The sequence below is a fragment of the Pezoporus flaviventris genome, unplaced genomic scaffold (assembly GCF_033815535.1).
Source record: "Pezoporus flaviventris isolate CSIRO_AGI_PZ_B2104156 unplaced genomic scaffold, CSIRO_AGI_Pfla_v1 ptg000040l, whole genome shotgun sequence".
Taxonomy (NCBI): Eukaryota; Metazoa; Chordata; class Aves; order Psittaciformes; family Psittacidae; genus Pezoporus; species Pezoporus flaviventris.
In genome coordinates, this window is record NW_026892588.1 from 8,734,589 (window position 1) to 8,758,005 (window position 23,417).

At 38.0% G+C, this 23,417-nt stretch overlaps 1 protein-coding gene across 1 annotated transcript in view; it reads left to right on the forward strand.

Moving 5' to 3' along the window:
* Nucleotides 1–23,417, forward strand: part of COL24A1 (collagen type XXIV alpha 1 chain) — a 158,541-nt gene that overhangs the window by 52,821 nt on the left and 82,303 nt on the right. The window contains exons 10-17 of the mRNA XM_061465185.1: nucleotides 4,995–5,039; nucleotides 7,287–7,340; nucleotides 8,555–8,599; nucleotides 10,787–10,840; nucleotides 11,898–11,942; nucleotides 15,825–15,878; nucleotides 18,423–18,467; nucleotides 23,339–23,392. Coding sequence (XP_061321169.1) covers nucleotides 4,995–5,039; nucleotides 7,287–7,340; nucleotides 8,555–8,599; nucleotides 10,787–10,840; nucleotides 11,898–11,942; nucleotides 15,825–15,878; nucleotides 18,423–18,467; nucleotides 23,339–23,392 — 396 coding nt within the window. The remainder of the gene's footprint in view (nucleotides 1–4,994; nucleotides 5,040–7,286; nucleotides 7,341–8,554; nucleotides 8,600–10,786; nucleotides 10,841–11,897; nucleotides 11,943–15,824; nucleotides 15,879–18,422; nucleotides 18,468–23,338; nucleotides 23,393–23,417) is intronic.

The following is a 23,417-nucleotide window of genomic DNA, read 5'->3' on the forward strand; positions in this document are numbered from 1 at the left end:
TAGTCTAGTCATTCATTTGTAGAATTGACCAAAACAGGGTAACAGTGTGACCAGAAAAAGAAGGCATTGCTGATATTAACACCAGAAGGAGGGCTACATTTATTTTGCCCCATTCTCTCATAGAGAAAACTTATAGCTGTGACAAGACCTTGCATTGCCTCTGTTGAGGGTTAACCTACAATCCTATTCACTGATAGCTTTTGTATCTGCTGATCTTGGAACACCTTGAGGTTCCCAAATACCATGCTTTCTTATTTCAGCAGATTTATAGTTTTGCTCTGAAAACAAAGTAGGTTTTGTTCTAGGGGTTTTTAGATGGGAAGCAGCTGTCACTTGTTCTGGATGACAGGGCTGACATTTGGGGACAGGGGAAATAAAATCTCATGGGTATCCTGCTCTCTTCCTGCCACAAGAATTCACTCCTTTGAGGATTAGAGACTCAGGAGAATAGTGCTCACTTGATCAGTGAAAATTTTAATCTCTGTTTCTGTTTTGTACACATCAGTCATTAATTTAGATCCATGCTTAAGATAACTTCTGCCTGACCCGGACTGTAAGAACACCGGCTTTTGAACACGCTAGACCTTTAAAAAGTTTAAAGTATTTCGTGCTTGTTTTTTTAATGACAAGCCCACAAATTGTTTTAAGTAATTATCTTTAGTTACTGCTTTTCAATGTCTGTCAATAAAATAATGCAGTTTCAATATATATAAATAATTCACACTGTTAGCTCATTGTGATCTCAGAAGTTATTTTCAAAGGAATGTGAGCATGAGTAGCTGGGAGTAAATCAGCTACAACAAATAAATTGCAGAAAAATAGCTACTTCCATTTTTTTGTACCCCAGCACTACCAGGGAATTGCTGCGGTATTGAATAAATAACATATATCTGATACTCTTTTTCATCCCGGCAAAAAGGGAGATAAAAAAATCCTACGTATGAGTTAATGGTGCCCCAAATTCTACTCAATTTTGACAGTTGGGTTGTGTTAACTGGGCAGTTTCTAAGCAGTGAGATATTTGATAATGAGTAAAATCTCTAGTGTTCTTCCAGTTATCTTTAATAGTGTAATAGAGATCTGTGTTTGTTTCACAGCAATTGTTTGTTTTCATACTGACTTTTGTCAGTGTTTTCCTGTAAGACCTAGAAATTTGATGGGTTTTATTTATTGAATTAATCTTCCATATCTCATTAACTGGAGTGGTGACTGTGGAGAGCTGAAGTGGAGGGTGTACTTCAATGCCTCCTGCCTTCCACTGGGCCTGATTGCCCCCTTACAGGGTGGCCGTGGAAGAAACTGTGTTGAACAAGTTTTCTAATCAGAATTTGCCTGATGCTGAATTTCCTGTGCAGCGTTATTTGGTGCTTATACAAAACTATGTGTTATGGAAATTTGAGGCAGATGTGCTTATTGTTTTCACTTTTTTGACAAAAATGACTTTTGAGAGATTTTGAGGCCCTCAGTGGAATAGAACAGCACTAGAAAACTGCTGTTTTGGATTAGAATTGAAAAATGATGTGTTTCTCCATAAAAAGCTGAGAATCTACAGGGGGTTTTTAGTGAGATGGCAAACCAAACATGTTAATAATCGGGACTCTGGTAACAGATTATTGTGATTGACTTCATTTTTCATTACATGTCATGTGTCGGAGTATGCGTCCTTGGGGTTGCATGTAAGATATGCCATATTTCTCATGCCTGTCACAGACACTATAAAAAGCCAAGTTTTGCTCAGGGTAGGGCTCCAAATTTGTTCTAGCATAAGAACACAAAATTGCATGGTTTTGAAGTGTTTAGTGCTGTGTTTCTTTTAGGCATCTTTTGAAGCAGAGAAACAATGGTAGGAGATGAGGGTTATATTCTGAGGAGAGTGCTATTTCCAGAGCAGTTGTGCGATCTCCTGTCTGGAGCTGTCTTGACAGGACCATCTCTACACCAGCACTCAAAACTTCTATCAGTCCAGAGACCTCACAGAGCAGAAGTCCCTTTCCTTTCCCATCTCCCCAGAAAGGGCCTTCTTCACTGTACAGACAAGTGAGTCCTTGGTTGTGCTAGCCAGAGTACTGGTTGATAGATTGTCATCCAAAGGACAGTACTCCTGAACATTAATTTGCCTGGGATCATGCCAGTACATTAGAATGACTGTAGTACCTGTGCAATGCAGCACCTTTTCTGTCACTTTCCATAGATTAATATTTCTGTATATCTGATGGCTGTATATAGTGTTATAGCGTTAGGTGTAAGACTTCACTTACTGAATTTTAAATGTTACAGAAAACCTCTTGGCTTTCTAGCAAAGTTGCTGGTGTTGTGCCAGATGTATTTTAATAACAAATGCATAGAAATTCTGGTAAAACACAGTGGGCACCAGTAAGATGGAAAGACTTGGCTTAACAGTCCTTGCTGTTACAGTTTAACATCTACATTTTAATATATACGGGCTTCACTCAGTCTGGGTCTCACTGTGCTAGGCATATGGTAGAAGTCAGACACTTAAGTTTCGTCTGAGTCTCATTGGTGGTAAAGTTTTCTCCTCTCACGCAGATCTAAGTATTCTTGCAACTTGCTGTATTTTTGTGATGTGCTTCAAGTCTGTATTGCTGTAATTGGATGCCTCAAACCTTTCTCTTCCACATTGAGCTTTGAAATCAGAGCATTAATCTTCATTAGAAATTGGGAGGTATTTCATTTATCAAACAAGCACATATGAACCTGCATTCTTGTTTACTTTCATCATAGTTCAGAGCAAATTGGGTCTTATTTAATGGGTAAGCTTAAGAATACAAAGCCAAGCTACTAAAAAACTAAGAAGTTTGAAAGGATTAGTAAATCACAGGAGAGGGAAACCCCTAAGTGAAAACTCTCTCCTTTGGGGTGATACTCACTTTAGCATAGTTTAACTTCATTCCCAACTTAAGTAAGTCAGAATGAATTAAGGCTGTGTAAGCTCTGATTAAGAATATGGGCATGTGATTCTAAAATACGATTTCAGAGCAGTTTTCTCTGGCAGAAGTGAGACGCTGTTGTGTAGAAACATGCACACCAGTTATCAGTCATCCTTCTTAAGCTCACAGTTCCTTGTGTGCCTTCTTTTGAGACTGTCCATACAGATGTTAATCAGTTAAACTGATCCGCTTTGAAAAGAAATTGTGATAAACTTCTCGGTGATTGTTTCTGTGTATAGCAGCATTTGTTTTCCTTTTCTCCTTGTACAGAAATAAAAACCTGAGAGATCTCTTACAGCAGCACCTACTTTAGTTGATTGTTTAAGCATAGAGAGAGGATAAAATTCTGAAATGGATAAAACTCATGAAATGCAGAGTGGGCTGAGAGATAAAAAAGTATATGGCATTGAGGCACATTTTGAAAGCTAAAGATGTGTTACTGGCTTATGCTGGCATCTAAGTTCTGCTTTAGCAATTCAATAAGAAAAATCTGATTTTAGACAAGCGTTAATGTAGTAAATTGGGATATATTGTTATTAACTAGTTTGTTGAATTTCAGCTCCTGGCTATCTGTGTTACAGCTATTTTGTTCCACCACACTCACATTCGCCCCAACAGCAGTGCAGACCTGGTTCCTTACGTACAAGACAACATATAAATTACTTAAGCTACAGGAAAGGATTGAAGCCAGAATGCACTACAGTTTTGCAAACTGGCAATGCTCTGCGCATGATAAGCAAAATGAAAGGACACTCGTGCTTTGTTGGGTTTTGAGAAAATGAGGCGTTTAGGTTTCTTAAGGAGTACATCTGTTCTGGATCAAGATTTCTCAAATAGCCTGTAATAGCAAAGGTCAAATTTTGAAGCCTTTCATATATGGTCTTCTATTGTCTAAAATTATCTATCAGCAAGCAAAATTATTCCATCTTTTAATTTTGTATGATAATAAAATTGATTTCATGCAGAAATACTCTTGTGGTCATGCAGAAGCTTATTTAAAAATTTGGGATACCTGATCTGCTGAAATCAGTTGCAGAATTCCTTCTTATTACACTGGGTCTCAAGCCTCTACTAATGAGTGTCATCATGCCACAAGGCAGCCAGATGTTTGACATCAGCCAAGACTCTCCCGCTACTCAATCAATGTCTTTAAGGCAAATTTTATGATGGATTTCTATCCAGAATAGGGATTATTTTGGTCTTTCCCTTTCAAGCTGCAGCTTTTGGAACTTACATATTCCCAGTACCTCTTGCAAGGGATGTGGAGACCAGATACTTGGCTTCTGCATCAATCGTGCGACTGCTAACAGCCTCCCTTTTAGGCTAGCTTGTCTGGGTATGTTTAGTGCAAAGGCATCCAAGAAGAAAGTTCCTCTTTCAAGTGTACTGTTGCAAATGGCAGATTCCAGCTCTATTTTTAATTCTATTTTTAGTTTGAGAGCTGAGAAATGCACAGGGAGTGAAGTTTGACAGCTTCATGATTCCAGCACCATAGGGAAGAGGTCTGGGATGCGGAACAGGCTATTCTCCTTACTGGTATAAATTCTGTAATATAAGGGCTGGAATTTGTTCCATGTTAATTTTAAAAAGAGGTATCATGTGCTCTGGAAGGTCTGTTTGTCTTGAGAGTATCCTAATATAGGCTGGGATGACCCTCTGCTTACACCCCTTCTGAGCTGCCTTGTTCGAAAGGCCATCATGGCAAGGATTCAAAATGGGGGAATGCAGTGTACCAAATCCAGTTCTTCAGTTTCATCAGTAACTGGAGACAGCATCCCATGTATTTATTTGTTTAAAAGAGTAGAAGTCTGGAGCTGTCTTTAAGCATGCTGATACCTAGGAATTTTCTAGACTGCATTGAAGATTTCTTACTCCTTTTCTCTAACTCAGCTTTCATATGAGCTGCTAAATGTAAACCACACTAATGCTGCAGGCAAACAAGTCAGGATAACTTTTCCTTGATAAAGGGAGTTTGAAGCAGGAAAAGAAATTGTCCATTTTGTGTGTTTAACTGTATTTATTACTTACCTGTTTCTCTGCCTGCAGGGTCTTAAGGGTTATGTGGGACTGCAAGGGCCACGGGGTGAGCAGGTAAGTGTTCAAAGCTTAGTACGTTATACTCTACAGATGAACAATTGAGGGTAGAAGGTGGCATAATCCAAAATAAGTGTTCAATATAAACAATCAGTTTAAATTACTGGCTGCTTAAGGAAATATTTGATAGTTCTTGGGCAAGAATTTAGATTATTTAGAGACCAGTGTGGTAAAAAATTGTCTAAATGAAATGGAAAAAGACCAGCTTGTTTTTCTTCAAATACTACACTAGCTTGGTGGAGGTTGAAGTAACATTCTTGTTAGAGGCACAGGTTGGAATCTCTCAAAACCACAACTGATTTAATGCATTTAAAATCCCGTAGCATTTAGAAAACAAAATGGTTATTTAGTGCTTTTTTTCATTTCCATGTCAGTTGAAGAAGCAGTCTGAATGTAAGTTTCAAAGACATCCAATTGCTGATGTGTCTTGTTAACATTAATGAGGGTCCTAATGGCAGGGTAGATGGAAGCCTGACTCTCCGTTTGAATGACACTGACAGGGAAATGGTGAGGATAACAGATGATAGGCACCTGAAGGAAGGTGAAAACTTGTAAACATCATCCATGACTTCAGTGAGTTTTATACACACATTTTCACTGAATGGTGATTTTTATTATAGGCCTACAGGCATTTTTCTGTGGTGACTATGAGATAGCAGTGAGATAAAGAGATAACCAGTGGAAAAAAATAAAGGCATTCTTAACATTAGGAGAAGAGTGTCTCCATCTATGAAGAAGTTGCAGGTGAAAACTAATCAGTTGCTGCCATGGAGGGGAAAAAAGTGAAGCTTTCATGGAAAAGTAGTTCTGCTTGGTATGCACACAATAAAGCATGTAAGTTCCTTCGAAGGCAATTCATGGTCAAGAATGTGAAAACTGGTGATGTGCAAATGTTTGATATCTCAGTGTTCATTCTTAAATGCTGCTGTAAATAGTTTACTTCATTATTATCACTTAGAAAATACTCTGATGTAACTTTTAAGAGAACACTTTGGATACAAGAGTTTTATTTTGCACTTAGTTCTTACTGGTGGTATTTTCAGGCCTGTCTGGTGAAGGTGATGAATTAGACCAGTTACTTGTCATCTGCAGCACCTACCTGTTTTGTAGATTTTAGAAGCTTGCACAATGATGACAGACATTCCTCTGAATTTGTGAATTGTGGAACTCCTTGTACAGCTGGTAACTAAGAAAAGGTGTTAAAAGATAAGTTGAAAATGCAGTGATTCTACTGCTTGGGGTGGTTTTTTGTTTTTTTTTGTTTTCATATACCCATATTTAGAGGTACAGTTGAGCCAAAATAGGGGACCAGAAATCTCAGTTCCATGAACTGTCATAAGATGAATCACTATTGGTTGAAAGCAGGTGACAGAATCGTCTCAGTGGCATCTTATTTAAACAAAAAATATTGCAGCCCCTTTTTTTCATCTGCACTTCGAGGGTTTGCTTCCTGAGATTGCTGTTCCACCATAAATCTGCTCTGAACAGCTCGGGCAGGAAGTCTTGATCCATTGCTATGTTAACACTGACATAGGACAGTGAGTGGAAGGGTTAGGCTGGGAGAACTGTCCAGTTTATGGACTTGGCTTGCTTAAAATAAAATGAACTGAGCAGTGGTGGGGGGATCCTCCTGTGTCTGGACCTGTAATGGACCCGTGGCATTTGGCACCATTTCAGAAAAGTGTATTTTCTCAGAAATAAACAGGTATGTTAAGTAATAAACCAACAGAAATTGCATTTGGATTTGATTAGGAGAAAGAAGATGGAGAGAAGTTCTATGCATTTGTGACTAATTCAGTGCTATAATGACCTGATTCTGGGAGAAACAGAACTGACTTTGTAAGGACGGACACAAGGATTCTTTAATGAAATGTTCAAATGCTGCTGAGACTAGTGCATTTACTTAATTACAAGGACCTGTCTTTTGTAGTACTCCTCAGTTACTCTTTGTGAATAGCATTTGTGTTTTTATTATGGAAATAAGGGGTACACTCTTGTATTTCACAAAATCTTAGACTACTCTTCTTGTAATGCTCTTTAAAGGCTATGTAATTGAAATTGGTGGAGTTACGTATATGTGATGAGTTCATTGCAGGGTGTTGCTGTGTAGCCTGCTCTGAAAGTATTTTTTTTATGAGCTTAAACGGTGTCACATGACTAGGTGCTAAAAGAGAAATGCTAAACCCTAAAACAAATAAACTTCAAAACTTCTAATTTTTTTCCCCCACCTCTTTTTCCCCTCAGGGAATTCCAGGAATGGCTGGCAACATTGGGGTCATTGGTTACCCTGGCAGGCAGGTGCAGTAACTATACTGATGTCTTTGCAGTTTTGGGGGTGGTCTTATTTGTTCTTTTCAAAAGTACCATATCTAACTCTTTTTTAGAACTACTAATAGTATAGATATATTTGTTTGCATCCTGTCATCCTTGAAACAAACCGCTTTCAGAGGTAGTGCCCACAAGGTAATGTTGAGTCTCATGTCGTTTAAACTTGGATGGTTTAGATACAGTAAAACTGTACCTTTCTGGAATACATAAATGACATTACCAAAGCGCTGAATGTCTGAAAACTTTGCACTCCTTCATAAACTTTATGTGGTTCTTTGTGTTTTATTTTCATATTTCAAGTCCAAAAGCAATAGGAAACCACCTGTTGTAGTGTATTTCCTCCTGATGATCATCAGTATATTTACCTCACTGCTGAAATTATTTGTTCAGCCCTTTAGGGAAACAGAACATTAAAAGATATTTTTCTTTCCCCCTGCCCCACTGAGATATTTGAGAAGGAGAATCACTAAAACCAGAAAGCAGCTTTGTATAAATACAAGGCAATTATATAAATACTGATTTTATTTATTTATTTATTTAGTTTAGTTTACGTGTAAGCTAACAGATACCTCACTCCAGTAATACAAATAAGACAAAGTAGAAGCAATCACTGCTTTCCCCATATATGGGCCAAATTCAGCAATTGACTTTGTGATTTTGTGTCTGCTTAAAGGGTGAATTTGACCAATATTCAGTGTTTTATTGGGTAAGGTTTGTAATGGCAATATATTTTCAAATTCCATTGCAGGTATTTTATATAGTAACGATTGATAACATGTTTGTATTGAATCAGATAAAATGTTTAGTGCATTTGGACTACATATGCTATTCTGACATTAGCTTGAAAATAATGGGAAATGTGTCCAAATATAAAAGCTTATGACAAATCCTGTGGAATCCCGTCACTGAAATGCCAGATCACTGGGTCTGGAAAAAAATTTCCTCCCAGAAGAAATAATTTCAATATAAAGAAATTTTTAGTCATTGTCTAAGTTTCAGCCATGAATTAATGGGAGACCTTTCTGAACATGGTCCCAGGGGGCTGCTTGGTGACACCCTCTTCAACCTTAATAAATTTAAGACTGTATTGCCAGTTTATAGTTAACAAATGCTGTTACACTGCTTTTAAATACAGTATATCTAGTTCCTTAAGATGAAGTGCAACTCATGTCTTTTTGTATTAGGGCTTAGCTGGACCAGAAGGTAACCCAGGTCCTAAGGGTGTAAGAGTAAGTAAGCATTTTAAGAATTTTGGCATGTATGTCTATTTTTACCCATATAGTACATCAGAAGGGGGATGAGGAATTTCATTCAGCTCTGCCAGTTGTATGCCCGCTGATCACTATGTTTTTAGAGAGCCTACAAATGAGAAAACATAGCATTTCTTTCAAAATGTATGTTGTAAGGATTTCAGTGTTTTTTTTCCTTCTTGAGCAGCATAGAGCAGTCTTCCGTTGTTGCCCTTGCTCTTACTTGGAATGCATGCAGACAAGAGAAGGAAAGCAGTACTAAATGTGGGTGTGTGAGAGCTGGGAGTGAAGAGGAGCGGACGTTTCCTGCCTGAAGCATTATTTTCATAATGGAAGCTGTCAAGAAGGGAGACATATCTGGCATTTGCAATCTGTAACAGCCACAGAAGTTGATAAAAGGAAAGTGTCTTGTCACATTAAAGCCATAAAAGTGGTCTTGAGAGTTTGGAATGGTTCCGTTGAAGTCATGTGTGTCCCAGGGATTGAATGTTCTTAAATGCGATGCTGAGTCAAGGTTTGATTTTGATTATTTTTGGAGATAAAATAGGTTGGCTTTTTTCTTGGAAGTATGATTGTTTTGTATTTTGTTTTTGCATTTTGCTTTTTGCATTTTGTTTTTGCCTTTTTTCTTTTTTTAATAGGCATATGAGCTTGCCTACATACACTTGTATGTATATAGGTGTTTTTTCAGCTGACTCTCACCATCAGGCAGTAGACATGGGTTTCCAGAAATCTACATGTTGCTGGTTGCACCTAGGATCTGAAGGAGCCTTTTGATAGGTGTTTTCAGGCGCTTAGCTCATGCCGTGAAAGTTGCTGAGCAGTGTGCCATGTTCTCAAATATCTGTTAAAATAATCTGACTGTGTTGCTTGATTTGCTGTCGTCCCATTTTGGTTTGTTTTCTTTAATGTAGAAGCTTTTACCTGCAGCAGCTTCTTAAACATATGTCTGGTTTTCTGGGGTGGGACTTTTGATGTCAGTTTTCATTACGGTGAAGGAGAAAATTGGTTTGTCGGGATCAAGTGCCAACAGGTATCACACCCTCAGGGATTGTATCTTTTACATTTCTTCAGTTTATTTTTGCTTAGATTCTCAATGCATTTGTCTCGTTCTCCCCTCAACCAAGACATTAAGTGATCCCACTCGCTTCCTGAAAAGTTACTACGTCTCTGTTTACACAAAGCTAAAAATGGCCAACATATGAGTAATTTTAGGGAAGAACACCTGTCAGGTCTTAAGGTTAAGTCCCGTATATGAATTCTACAAGCAACTTCCGATGAAAAATGGTGATGCAGTGCTGTTGAGGCAGGCTACTGTGCCGTGGAGGTGTATAGCAACATCATACAGAGTATCTTCGGAGCTTTAAGTTTAGAACATTCCTGTAAACAATACTCTGCTTATGAGCTGTTTCAAGAAACTGTAGGTGAAAAAAAAGTGCCTTTGTTTTCCTTACTCTCAAAAGGGCAACCCAAAACTCCCAAATCATTACAGTTGGAGGACTGGAGAGAGAGAGATATGAAAGCAAGGGATTCTTTTTTAGTACCTAATATTTCTGTTCCAATCTCAGTTGGAATCGGGTAGTTTAGAGTTCATCTCGAGTATTATTTTTGTGAATTCTACTATAATTTCTGCTGTTTCAACAGCATGTTTCTGTGTCCATACAACTGATGATTTGAGAGAATCTGTTTCTGCCTTTGAGGGGAAGATGGGAGAGAAATGCATTGTGAGTGAACTTCAAGAAAAATACTTTGCCTGTGACAGGGCAAACTTTCTGGGACTCTGGCATATAGTAGTGATCACAGTGTTGTTAAAGATGAGAGCAAGTTTTCTGATGTATTTCATAGATAAGATTAACTTCAGCAGCTTTTTTATATTTCATTTATTCTAATAAATAAGGTCCCTAATGCAGCTTTATCTTTTTGGAACACTATCTTAGTGCTTCTTTATTAATTGATTCTGTACCCTTGTAAAAGGCAGTTGTTTTTTCTGTGTTTTGGAGAGTAAATCCTAGTCACAAATTCAAGTTGATTGAGTTTCACTGGTACTTTCAAATAAGCCTGAATGTAATCTCTGGGTATTGAACTCACAGCTGGCCAATACTGAAGGACAAGCAGTGTTGGTGGGAAGCAGTCTTGTAATCAGGAATTGTTCTTATGTTTTTTTAGGGCTTCATAGGACCTCCAGGTGTGGCAGGACAGCCAGGACCTGAAGGAGAAAGGGTAGGTTTCTTTGGAACATTAATGAAATATTGATGTTTGGGTGGTAATGCAAGGTATGCCAGAATGGGGGAAAAATGTACACGGTATAACCATTCTTTTGAATCTTTTTCTAAAAGCAAGACTGATATGGAATAAATTAGGGCAACAAGAAAAACTTCTATAGGTAAATTGGGGATAAAAGGAAGAAAAGGGAGAATGGGCCCCTCTGGAAGGAAATGGGAGACCTGGTCACCTGGGACATGGAGAAGGCTGAGGTACTCCATGACTCCTTTTGCCTTAGGCTTCACCAGTGCATGTTCCAGCCACACCTTCCAAGTCATAGAAGGCGAGGGAAGGGACTGAGAGAATGAAGAAATGTCTGGTGTGGGAAAAACCTGGAGGTGCATAAGTCCACGGGACTAGAGCAGCCTGGTCTAGTGGAAGGTGTCCCTGCCAGTGGAAGCGTCTGGGAAGTGGATGAGCTTTCAGATTCCTTCCAACCCAAACCATTTTGTGATTCTATGAAATAAATAGGTAATATCAAATTAGTCTAATCAATTAAATGCACTTGTGCTAAAGTTGAATGGGGATCAGCAGCTCTAAATTATTATTTTAATTTAATCTAGAGCTGAAAGGAGTAAGGTTATTTTTTTTTTTTTATCACCAAGGGTCCATAAAGAGTATTTTTCATTGAAGCAATTTCATTCAGTCAGTCATTAATAATTATTTGTCGGTTGACAGGTGATGTTTGTAATAAACCGAGTCCTGGAAATTTTAATATCTGCTTGAGCCTTTTCCTGCTTTTCTTGGGCACAAAGGATGTCTGGCCATGTAATTTGATGGAATCAGGATATGGCCCTTCTTTATAGTTGTTCTGATGTGGCCACAATGAAGACAAGCAAAGTTTGTGTTTCTGCCTCCCTGTTATAGGACATTGTCTCTATGATTCTTTGCTTTTTTTTTTTTTTTAAGGTGTTTCTTCTCATGTTGTCTTTTCCAACCAAGTGGAGGTTCATTACTTGAATTTAAACTACTGAAGAAAATAAAATCTACTTATGATGGGTTATTTCTTTCGTAGGGCATCCCAGGCTTTCGTGGGAAAAGAGGTCCTAAAGGGAGACAGGTACAGCTTTTGATGCTTGTTAAAATTTCTGCTGCCAATGCACCTGTAATTCACTCTGTAACTTAATCAGCCAAAAAGTTTTAGTTTTATTTTTTCCATAGGTGACTTTTCATTGGTTTCATTTAGTACTTTGCAGTACCGAAAATTCTGTGCAGATTACAAGTACTAGCTGTTCTGAAGTGAGGAAGACTTAAAATGATGAGCCTTGTGGCTGCTTATTTGTACCAGTTACCTAAGGGTTAAAAGATGACAGAAAACACATAAATATGTTCTCTATAATTAGTGTTAGTGCAAGATGCAGACACGATGCAAGTTTTGTAAGTCTGATTTTGGTGTTGGTTTGAATGCAAATCAGCTGCTTCTGATGTCTGGTATTTCTGGACAAAGGTAAATTAAAGCTGTCCTCAACATATATTTCTACAGCTGAGAATAAACACAAATCTGCCAAGTATACATTATCAAGGTTTACATATTTCCTGTGGTATATCTTCAATGCAAAGTGCTTGTTTTCTGCTGCAACCTTATTATTTTAAGTCTTTGAAGCTATCCAGGAGTTTCCAATTTTAACTTGCTTGTGGTTTGAGGTTGGAAATGCCAATAGCCATATGCAGTTGTGCACTCACTTGTGCTGAGAAAAATGATTTTTATCTGAAACGTTAAACAGGCTTATTTAGCAGTAATAGTGTGGCTACCATCATTTGACCCCTGTGTATGCTATGAAAATTGCAGAGAATTCTAAAACCAGTCACAAAAAGGCACTAACCTTTGAGAGAGTTCCTTCTGATATAACAAAAGGCAAGCAGAGTGTCATTATGTTGCTAGACTCCTCTTTCTGAAGCTGCTATAAATGCTATAAAATCAGAGAATCTGTTTTTTAATTACTCAGCTAGCAGAGCAGAGTGCTTCTGTGCTTGTTGACCGTATTGTAGCTTACTTACAGTTTGAATCAAAAGGTTTCACTGAGACTTCTGATTCCCAGTGTAGTAATTTGTTTCAGTCTGTAACAGCTGGTGCTGTGCATGCAGTGGTAAGCAGTTATTTTTCATTTACAATCACAGCACAACTTCTTTTAGTGCCAGGCTGTGCTCTGATAAGGACTTTAATTTATAAAAATCAATTTGGAGAGGTTTCACACAGGTGACAGAGCACCAAAAGCACCACTGCACAATGCCCATGGTTACCTTCAGTCAGTCCTGGTTCCTGTGCAGTGTTATTTCCTCAATCCCAGATCTTTTCTGTGATCTATAAAGTACTCATTGGACTAAAGGCTACTAATACAGGAACAAAACCAGGGGAGCAATTGCATGTGAACCTGACTTGAAGTACTTTGTTTGGATTGAAAGCTTAGAGAACGTCTGTTATTTTAACCTCTAATGACGATAGCTGTGATGGCAACATCTTTTGACACAATGTCTGAGAGAACAGCACTGATGCTTTGAGGCCCAGCACTGTCCCTAATGGAAATTTGGAATGAGAATTGTGTATTGCCTGCAGTCAGGCTCCTCACTGTGTGTTCTAGGATACAACTTACTTCTTTGGACAAAACTTGTGTCAATGATAATATTTAAGGGGGAAAACAACCTGACTGGCAGAGATCCTTTTGAAATAAAACAGATCCCAAATATGAGCTCATTTTTGGAAAGTAGCATTGAAGTATGAGAGGATCATACAAGGAATTGTACACTTACAATTCAAAATGCAGGCTTATTGAGTAGTTACTCATATTTGTAACATCTGTGGCATATATGAAATGGAACAAAATATTCAATTGCCAGTCTTTATTGTGAAGATTATAGAGTGAGGGTTTGTTTGAAATTTAGATTAGATTTGCAATCAATATGCTTTAAAGAAAATATTTCACAGAAATGCATATGTATTCAGTTTCTTTCCATTGTATGCTTGTAGTACAAAATTTGGCTAGTTCTGAAGGATTTTTTTAATGCCTTGTCTGTCCTGTTGGTATGATGCATCGTGTTTTTACGTACATAGTTTGACCACATTTGGGAGAATGTTTTTACATACATTGTTTACTTCTGTGTGGGGTTAGTTACAACCAGTGGTCAATGTGGCAGAACAGACCCTGTAAATTATACCAAAAATTTATTAATCAAGTCTGTTTTAACTGTAAAAACAGATTCTCTTTTATATTACAATTATGAATAGTTATTCTTTGCATGCTTTATAGTAATGTTAAATGATAATGTTGATGTAATAAAATACCTGTTGCACAAAAGTAGTATTACTTCAAATTTTGGACTTTTCCAGCTGTTCTCCTGTGTTGCATTTTTCTTTAATTTTTCTACTAAGAAGTTTTGTCAGCATTAGTTAGAACATGCTGTTGAGAGTGGGATTATGAAGACTGTGGGTAATCTGTCCCTTCCGTAATTTATGCTATGCTGGGCTTCTGCAGTTATATACACTGAACTGTTATGTGAACTGCTTATATAATTAGGTGCCTGGTAAAACTGTCCCATTGCATTCTCCATTTCACTTCTGATGCCTCATTTGTGTGTTGTTTTTGTGGGTTTGGTTTGTTTTTTAAGAGCTTCTTGTGTGCTACAGCTATTCTGTCTCTTTCAATGTCTACCAATGGCAGGCAGTACAACCAAAATAGTGTGCTATTAAAGAAAGGGTAGCAAGTCAATTTTTGCCGTCTTCATCAGCTGGTAGCTTTAAACAACATAGGCACTGTCGAATATACATTCTGCATGTGTGAAATTTTACAGTACATTTTCAGGGTTGTGCAGAAATTTGCCCAGGGGAGCACAGATTAAGAACCAATTAAATCTACTTTATTAGCATTAACCTATGAAACTCTACTTTCTAAATAAGGCAGTAGAAATATAAAGACCTGTACTGTCATATCTTACAATTGTGGCTATAGAGTCTTCTTTGTGACTTCCGTGATCAAATCCTGAACAAAAATTGAATTGTGGTGAGAGACCTTCCTATCTTTTGCTTTCCTGTATTTGCAGGAAAATACAGAAAAAAACCCTTCAATCAAAAGCAACCCAACAGAGGGTACAGGGAGCGTTAAGCATGTCTCAGATTAATCCACAGTATCATGCATGGTGATGGGAACTAAGACCCTATAAAGTTGTTCCAACATATTGCATGAGTTTGGTATTAGCTTCATGTGGTTCTTCTAGGGAAATAGTGAGATCTGCCTGGCAATAGTACACTGATAGAAATCTTAAACAATAAAGATTAATTTTAAATTAGAATTTTTTTTTTTCTAAAAGCCAAACAAAAATCCTGCAAAACCTAAATCACTTTTCCCAGGCAACTTGTGCCTTGACAATGGACAACATCAGAAAGAAGAAAAACAAACCTAAGAGGAAGCAAGAAAAGTTGGAGCCAGTAAAGTGGTTGTTTAAGTCTCTAGGTGCAGCGTAAGACAAATATTCACATTGCTAGGGACAGTGTTGTGTGAGAAAGATGAAAAAGTTGATTTCTAATAAACATGTGTTACACTGAGACTGCAACCATTAATATTTGGGAAAGAGTAAGGAGACAACAAAAGACAGATGTTTTAGTGAATGTTGTGGGTAACCGAAAAAATGGAAGTAAAAATACTGAATAGAAAAAGAGACTCCAAGCAAAAAATTCAAGTAATACTTGTTCAATATTGCTTCTAAAGCACTTCAGTCATCTGATTTTGTCTTATGCTTACATTATGTATAGTTATCTTTTTTTGGTTATGATTTTAGGAGACAAACGCTACTGTTCATCTGAGCTGTGCAGCTGCTGCTCACTTTCCTCAGTCTCACACTCTGAATCCACTTGCTGATGTCCTAATTTCTAATACCTGTTGGAATTTGTGTTCAAACCACCCTTCATGTCTTGGATAATAAAGAACAATCTTTCTCTCGTCTGCTTTAGGGTTTTCCAGGTGACTTTGGAAATAGAGGCCCCCCTGGTCTCGATGGGAATCCTGTAAGTATCAGATTATGTGTTGATTAGCATGGTAAAATTTGTAACACTCTCAAATGGAAAGGTGACTTTTGCCTCTAAAGTAGTGTCTTGAAGTCCACAGAAAAATTTTGGACTGTTACTTTTCCATGGAAATTGCTAGGGTAGAACTGAAGTAAGTAGTGGTATAAAAAAGAGAGAAAATAGCCAGAAAGTTGCTGAGAGAACACAGTTTCCACTGCTGCATGTGCTAACTGCCTTGAGAATTGGATGTTGTGCTGCACTCATTGCATTACTGATGAATGTTTTGTCTTCAGAAATTCTTGCATGGGCTATACCTTTGCCTTGTTTATTTAAACCTTTATTCTAAGACCACCGTAACAAAATGGGAATCTGTGTGCACACCAGAAACGTAGCTTTCATACACTTGTTGCTTGTGCATTTGATAATTGATTTCATCCTTTGAACTGTTACTGAATAACACTAGTATGTCATTTAGTGCATTATAATCAGTATGATAACAGCTTTGTCCTTGGCAGCATGTGCGGGCTAAAGTGCTCTCGTGGTACAGTATTCAAACTGTGACACAGTCCATGTCACTTCACTGGCTGCCCTCAAAGGAGCTTTGCTGCCTTACTGTATTTGTAGGGACTTGGACTACGGGCTACAGACTCCACACTCAGGTTTCCTTTGATATGAGAAATCAGTGAAAGGGCTTCAGGACAGGCAAGGGAACAGCAGTAAGTGCTGGACAAAAGAGCGGCTGTTTTGCATCTGCTTTTGTTGTTGGATACTCCTTTGGAAACTGCTATCAGTTTTTGTTTAAAGGATGTTCTGATACAGAACAGAGGCAGCAACTAGGCAGAAATGGTCTTGTTTCTGAAGGCCTGTCCTTTCCTGACACCCATTTTACTTTAGAAGAGCTTACATCAAGAGCTTGCTGGTTGACTATCGACATTCGGTGTCAGCATTTTGGAACATAGGAAAATACCTACTTTGCATTTTTGGTCCCTGAGGCGAAGTTCCCCTTGTGGGACTCTCGGGTGATGTCAGTATGGTGTTTTTCATCTTGAAAGCCCTCTGAGACATTGTGTCACCAGCTGCTTTGCAAATGACAAAAAAAAGGCTAGTTCTTCTTTCCCCTCCTGGTACTTCCAAGTCTCCCTCCATTCCTGATAAAGCAGACATTGTCTTTCCGCAAGATCCACAGAAAACCAGTACTTTAATAGAAACAAACTCAAAAAGCCTGGATCTGAAATTACAGACTTGTGCTTCACATAGAAGCCTGTTTTAATGCAACCACTTACAAACAAGTTCCTTCTAATCTGCCAAGACAGCTGCTGATCTTACTGCCTTCTCTGACAGGCAGCAACCCTTCTCCTGCCTCCCCAAGAACTCGCCCTGCAAGGCTTGTTCAGGCAAGGGGCCAGAGCTGCAGCTGCAGGGGACTGCAATGCTAATGGGATATTTACAGAGCCTGTTCCTGAGCTGGCAGTGGAGAGCAGGGGCTGCCTGGGAGGCCTGTGGTGGCAGGAACTCGAAGGGAAGACATTTCTTCCCATGTGCTGACTTGACACTAATGACATTTGTCTTCATGCCTAATTTCTTCTGCTTAACTAAGCAATGCCATCCTTCATTTCCACATCACCCTCTTGGTTCTCTGAGGATGTCAGTCTGCCTTGGAGAATGTTGATAGAGCATTCAGCTTTCCTCTGTGGTTAGTTTGGAGCAGGTTGAAGAAGGTGCTTAGGCACTAGAGGAGGAAGGAGAGTACAAAGGTGTCCTCCATGCCATGCTCAGTAGCCATGCCCTCCCTGTTGAACAGCTTCAGAATAGGCTCAGATTTATTTGCCTAAAAATTCCCTTCACTATGGGTGCTGATGTGCTGCAGTGAACCCTCTGTATTGTATCCATTGAGTATTAGGTCCCAGGTTTTGGGACAGCCTGGGCAAAGCATGCTGACCTGGAGGTCTGCAATAGCCCTTTCACACTGGGCAGATAGACTTGGCAACTGTTTTCCAGAGTGTTTTACCTGAATTAAACTTGAGTGCAGCAGAGGCAGTAATAGAGTACTGTTGAATTTGTTACTTCTACATAAAGTACAAACACTGTAGTTTGTATCAGGAAATACTTTTCCATAAAGAGAATGTAGCCTTTAATTTGCAAAGGTTTTTCTGTGACCTGACCTGGTTTCCTATTTATCTTTCAAAGGAATCTTAATAAATTCTTGTGGTGTTTTGCTTGGTTGTTTTGTTTTTTTTTAATTCCCACCACCCAAAAAAGAACCTTTTTTTTTCTTCTTTCCATTTTAAATGTCATTGTAAAAGAAAATCTCATATTCCTTGGTAATGCAGGAATGATTTTATGATGCAAATATCTTGAGATTTGATTCCACAATCAGGGATTTTAATAAGCGTGTTCCCCTGTACAGTGATAAGCTGTCATTTTTCAGGACCTCTGTGTAGAAATTCCAGCTGACTTTCCTTGTAGGTCACTTTGTTTATCTTACCACTGAGAATTGTTTTAAATGCTAAAATTCAGATAATCTAAAATTCCTTTTATTTGAAGGGAATTGTTGGTGGTGTTGGTCCTCCTGGATTTCCAGGACTAAGAGTGAGTACGCTTTATTACTTCCTTTGATGTGGCTTCATTAGAATATTTGTCTTGTATGTTTGTGAAATATTAAAAACAAATATAAAAATCTGGAGATTATAACAGATTTTGTTTTAATGAATTTAATTTGAACCACTCTACAAAGCTGCTGTAATATTGTTGGTATGGAGTATTTCTGAACTTGGTTTGGATTTGTGTACTTATTTCTGATCTGGCGCATCAGGGTTTTTTATTTGCAGTAACCAAGTTTGCCATTTTATAACCCCAAAGCCAGTATTACTTTTTGAAAAAGTGCTGTACTCAGGCATTTTAACACAGCCCTTATTCATTCCTGTATATGGCTGCTAAATTCTAAGCAGAATCAATTCCTGAACAGGGTTATGTTATCTTGTATACAGTATCATATTCAGGTTTTTTAATAGATGTTTTTAGAATGTGATGCTTATTATGTAGTTGCAAGCTGTAGTTGTATAAATACACCAGAGAAACTCTGTGTCAGGAATGAGTCCTACATGAGATGGGAAAGACTGATACTATCACAACATCTATTCTTACTCCCGTATTTTAAGTAAATCATGTGTTTACTGATAGAAGACCTGGATTTGATTCTTGATGTTGGCTCTATTAAGGCTTGCTACCCAGCTGTGTTCGTAGTTCATAACATGTGGGAGACCATAGCATGTTTACACTTGAACTAAGAAAGCCAGGACTGTCTCCAGTGGTGGGTTTTTTGATATCTGGAGATCTGAAACATTTTAGTAAGTTTGTTAGCTTACACTGATGGTCATCTGACTTTTCCTTCGAAGTGGAACAACTGAGTTCCATTATTAATCTTTTTAATGATGCATTCATAACAAAAATTATTCCTATAAGTTGCCCCTTGCTGCTTGTTTGAGATTGTTATGGCATTGCTATAGTGAAGGCACACAAGCTTGGTCAAGGAACCTCTATGGCTTCCAGACTTCAGCACTCAAACATGACTCATTGTGTTCTTGTCAGATGATATATGTCAGCCAGTTGAACCACTCAGGAGAGTAGATGTTGCACTTTTGAGAATTTGCCTTGGAGTATAGCTTGCTTTTCTTTTGTACGTGGCCATTTTTGGAATTTCATCTCAATGACTTTAATAATTGTACAAATATATCTGAGGTTTTTAAAAAAGTCTCCTATCGCTTCTAAAGAGATTCTGTTACTGATTATTTTGACTAAAACTTAACAGTTTAGCCCCTGCAGGGTCAAAGCTCGAATAGCTGTGTTGCTGAGTTGCAGTCACTAACACAGAGAGATTGAACGTCAGTAATTCCTTGTGAAATATAAAAATCGTTTTCAGTCACCAAAGCCTTTGCCACTTCTATATATCGAAATATAACCATAATGAGATCTACTTCTTCAAAGAAAAATTTGATGGCACATTTAGATTTTGACCAACATGAAATTAGTAAATGTTTTGCCTGTGAAGTCCATCTCCTGTTTATATGTGAGACTCTTGCACAGTTCCAGCTGTGTAAAAAAAATTATGTGCCAATGTGCTCTACATAATTTGTATCTAAAGTAAAGACAAAAAAGCGAAACATAGAAACTGATGTTTTGTGCAAGTACTAAGCTGATTCTTCCTGTCTATAGTTTTTAGTTTCGCAGTGTGACAATTTGAAGCAGACTTTGACAGGAAATGTGCTGATATTCACACCTTTTGTTGAAATTGGAGTTTGACCCCCAGACCTGTTGGCAACTTTACATCATCTGCCACAGCTCCTTTTGACTGCAAGGAAGTGGGGGTTTTTTATGGAGAGGAGAGCTCCTTTGATCCCAAAATTTGTGTGTTTGTAGCTGAGGTGCATGTATATATGCTGAAAACCAGTTACCTTTTTGGACGCAGAAATAATTTTGCAAATGAGCTTCTGGTCTTAATCTAATTTAGTGCTTGGGGTGACAAATGCATGAACAAAAATAGGTATGAAAAAATTCTTATGATGTAGAAATGTGGCTCCATAAAGATAGTATCGTTGTACATCCTTCTGACAGCTTAATATATCTTTACAGATATATTAGGGTGGTTTTAAACTTATCTTCTTTAATTTAGCCAAGACACATTACCATTGCTTATATGGGGCAGTTAACTCTCTGTGGCAGATAAGACCTTTCTGGTACAGTAAGATTTTGCATTTGAGAAAAAAGGTCCAGCAACATTTCCTCCATGTTCCTGAATACCCTTTGGGAGGTTCCAAAGCATAGCCAAATCTAGCTGGGATTTTGAAATAAGATCAGAACATGGCTAAGGAGGACTTCAGTATCTAGTTCATGAGTCTTTTGTGGAAACTAATACAGTGTATAGGCATCATCAGTAAAATTTACTATCATACATTCCTCTGTGACTCTGTATTACATCGTATTAGTTACTCGGATTCCCACTTTCCCAGTCAGTAAGATAATTGGAAGAGCTTGCTAATGTTTCAGAGTTTCTTTACAGGAGACCATTGTGTTCTTTAAATTATAGCAGAATTTCACTAAGACTTTCAGGGTATTTCAGGTGACCCCAAAATCCCCAAGTACAGCGTGTGTGGTGCAGCCCTGTTCTTTGACCATCCCTGCTCTCCAAATGGGTTTTTGCAGCCTGTCCTCCGTTTTCACATGGCCCTTATTTAGATGTTAGCAGTCTTCCAAAACTGAGCAAAGAACTAGAGGCCTCAATGTTTGTTCTAAAATACTTAGTCAATTATAACACATTATGCTATTACAAAATACAATATTGAATATGCGATTAAATATATTACTCTGGCAGAAACCAAAAGCATTAATTCAAGTAGCTTGTCCAGCCCAGCTGTATGCAGTGTCAGGAGCTAATTATATTTCCGTGTTTGTTCATGAGAACAACGGCAAAGTGAGGAGCATCAGCAAGCTGAGGCCAAGAATTCCTTCCTTCTACAACTTTTTGCAATATAGAAAGCTGCTGCCAAGTTCAGGGTTTTGGCTGGGTGAGCAGTAAATCTCTTAAGACTTGCGAGGCCCTGAGTTTTAATCAGATGAAGACTTTAGGAAAATTTACAACTACAGTTACCAGAGCTAGCTTTTTTTTTTTTTATTTTATTTTTTTTTTTATTAATCAAAACCCAAACCCCCCTATTTCTAAGAAGCATTGGTTTTCCTTTTCTGGTATCTTATGTTTTTGACAGGTAAAAGCAATTTGGTTTTAGTTTCACCTGTCACATAGAAATGATGGAAAAGGTACGTTTTATGTAGCTGAAATAAGTTTTTCTTTTCTATCTGTCAGCAAGTTTTAACCAGCCTGATAAGCATGTGCTAGCATATAGCAAGGCTGTTGTAGGCAGGACGATTTAAAAATCTGTCAGATTTATTAATTCAACCCTTTTCTTATCACTGAGATGATTTTTTTAGTTTTATTTTTGTGTAGTTCCAGTTCTTTGCTGTTAATTTGGTAGCTGATATCCCTAGAGACTGTGACAGTAGTTTCATCAACCTGAATTTTGTAAAGCAGTTTTGGAACTTCTTCCCACCGCTTTTGTAAGCGGTATTTCACAGTTCAGCATCCCTCTGTTCAGTCAATGCTAATTTTACCATAAGTATGCATTTCAGCATACAGTATCATTAATATAGAAACACTAAGAACTAGAATATATAGCACAATTAAGAGACAGCAATGTAAACAATTTATCTTGGCATCAGCTAAAGTGACTGAATATATAATTTAAGCAGTCATGGGAAGCTAAAGCAATGTAGGGTTGCAAGTTTCTCGGGAGCTTTACCAAGCACCATTGAGATGCTAAGTCATCAGTCTTCCCTTTTCTTCAGTGAGCCTTATGATGGCTGCAGAAGAATATTTTTGCTAACCATGCTGAAAGAGCCTATAGAGAATAAGGAATGTGTGCTGAACTGGAAATCAGTAGGTCTCCATCTTGTCTTTTTCATGTCGCTCTCAGCAAGAAGCAAAAGGTTTCTGTATTCATATTTGCTGCTAAATGCTTGCATAGCCATAGAGGTATAGCGCTTTTTTTTTTTTTCCTCTTTTTTCCCCTGAGGTAAATAGGCAGCAAGTAGATAGATTTTTCTCTCTGTAATATAGTTTTAACTATTGCTAAATATTTTTTTATGTTTAGCTCATCATCTTTGGGTGACATGGTCTAGTGTGAGGCATCCCTGCCCATGGCAGGGGTTTGGAACTAGATGATCCTAAGGTCCTTTCCAACCCTAACCATTCTGTGATCTTCCATTAATATTATTGCTGTTGCTGTGTTGTTTTTATAAGGTTCTTAATTTTCTCAATTTCTGGTTCGTGTTTCTTTTTCCATTCTGTTCATATAAATTCCAGAAAGGAGCAATGTGAGAAAGGCTTTGAAGACATACAAGAACAGAAAAATTTAGTGTGCCTATTAGAACTTAGGTTGCACACTGGATATTTTTTTTTAACTTGTAGAAGTTACTGAAATCCCAGTAAAAGTCACTTTTTATGGCACTACTCATGGTAGAATAATTCCTTTAAGCCAGATAATTTGATGCTTCCAGAGTTAGCGATGTCATGTAACCCTGAGGATAGAGGGAATAGCTACTGAATGTGCAGCTGCAGTACAAAAGAAAGCTTTCCTTATTCTGAATTGCCTAATGCACTGCTATTTTCTCTTGAATACATAATCTACAGGAAAAGAAGGAAGTTTGGTTTCTTGTGTTTCTGCTGATATAGTTGGGGACTGTAAAGATAGAATGCTTATAATATAGCTACTTTTTTCCCGGAGAAATTAGCCTGCACATGATTTTGGTTTCTGTCTGAGGTGCAGAAAGTGTCACATTTTGTTACCAGTCTTCAAGTTACTCCATTTCATCAAATGTTTAATGTCGTCACTTTTTTTGCTGTCTCATAGGGAGGCATTGGGCCAGCAGGACCAAGTGGACCATCAGGAATTCCAGGGCCCATGGTATGGTGCTAAACAATCGCAGAGC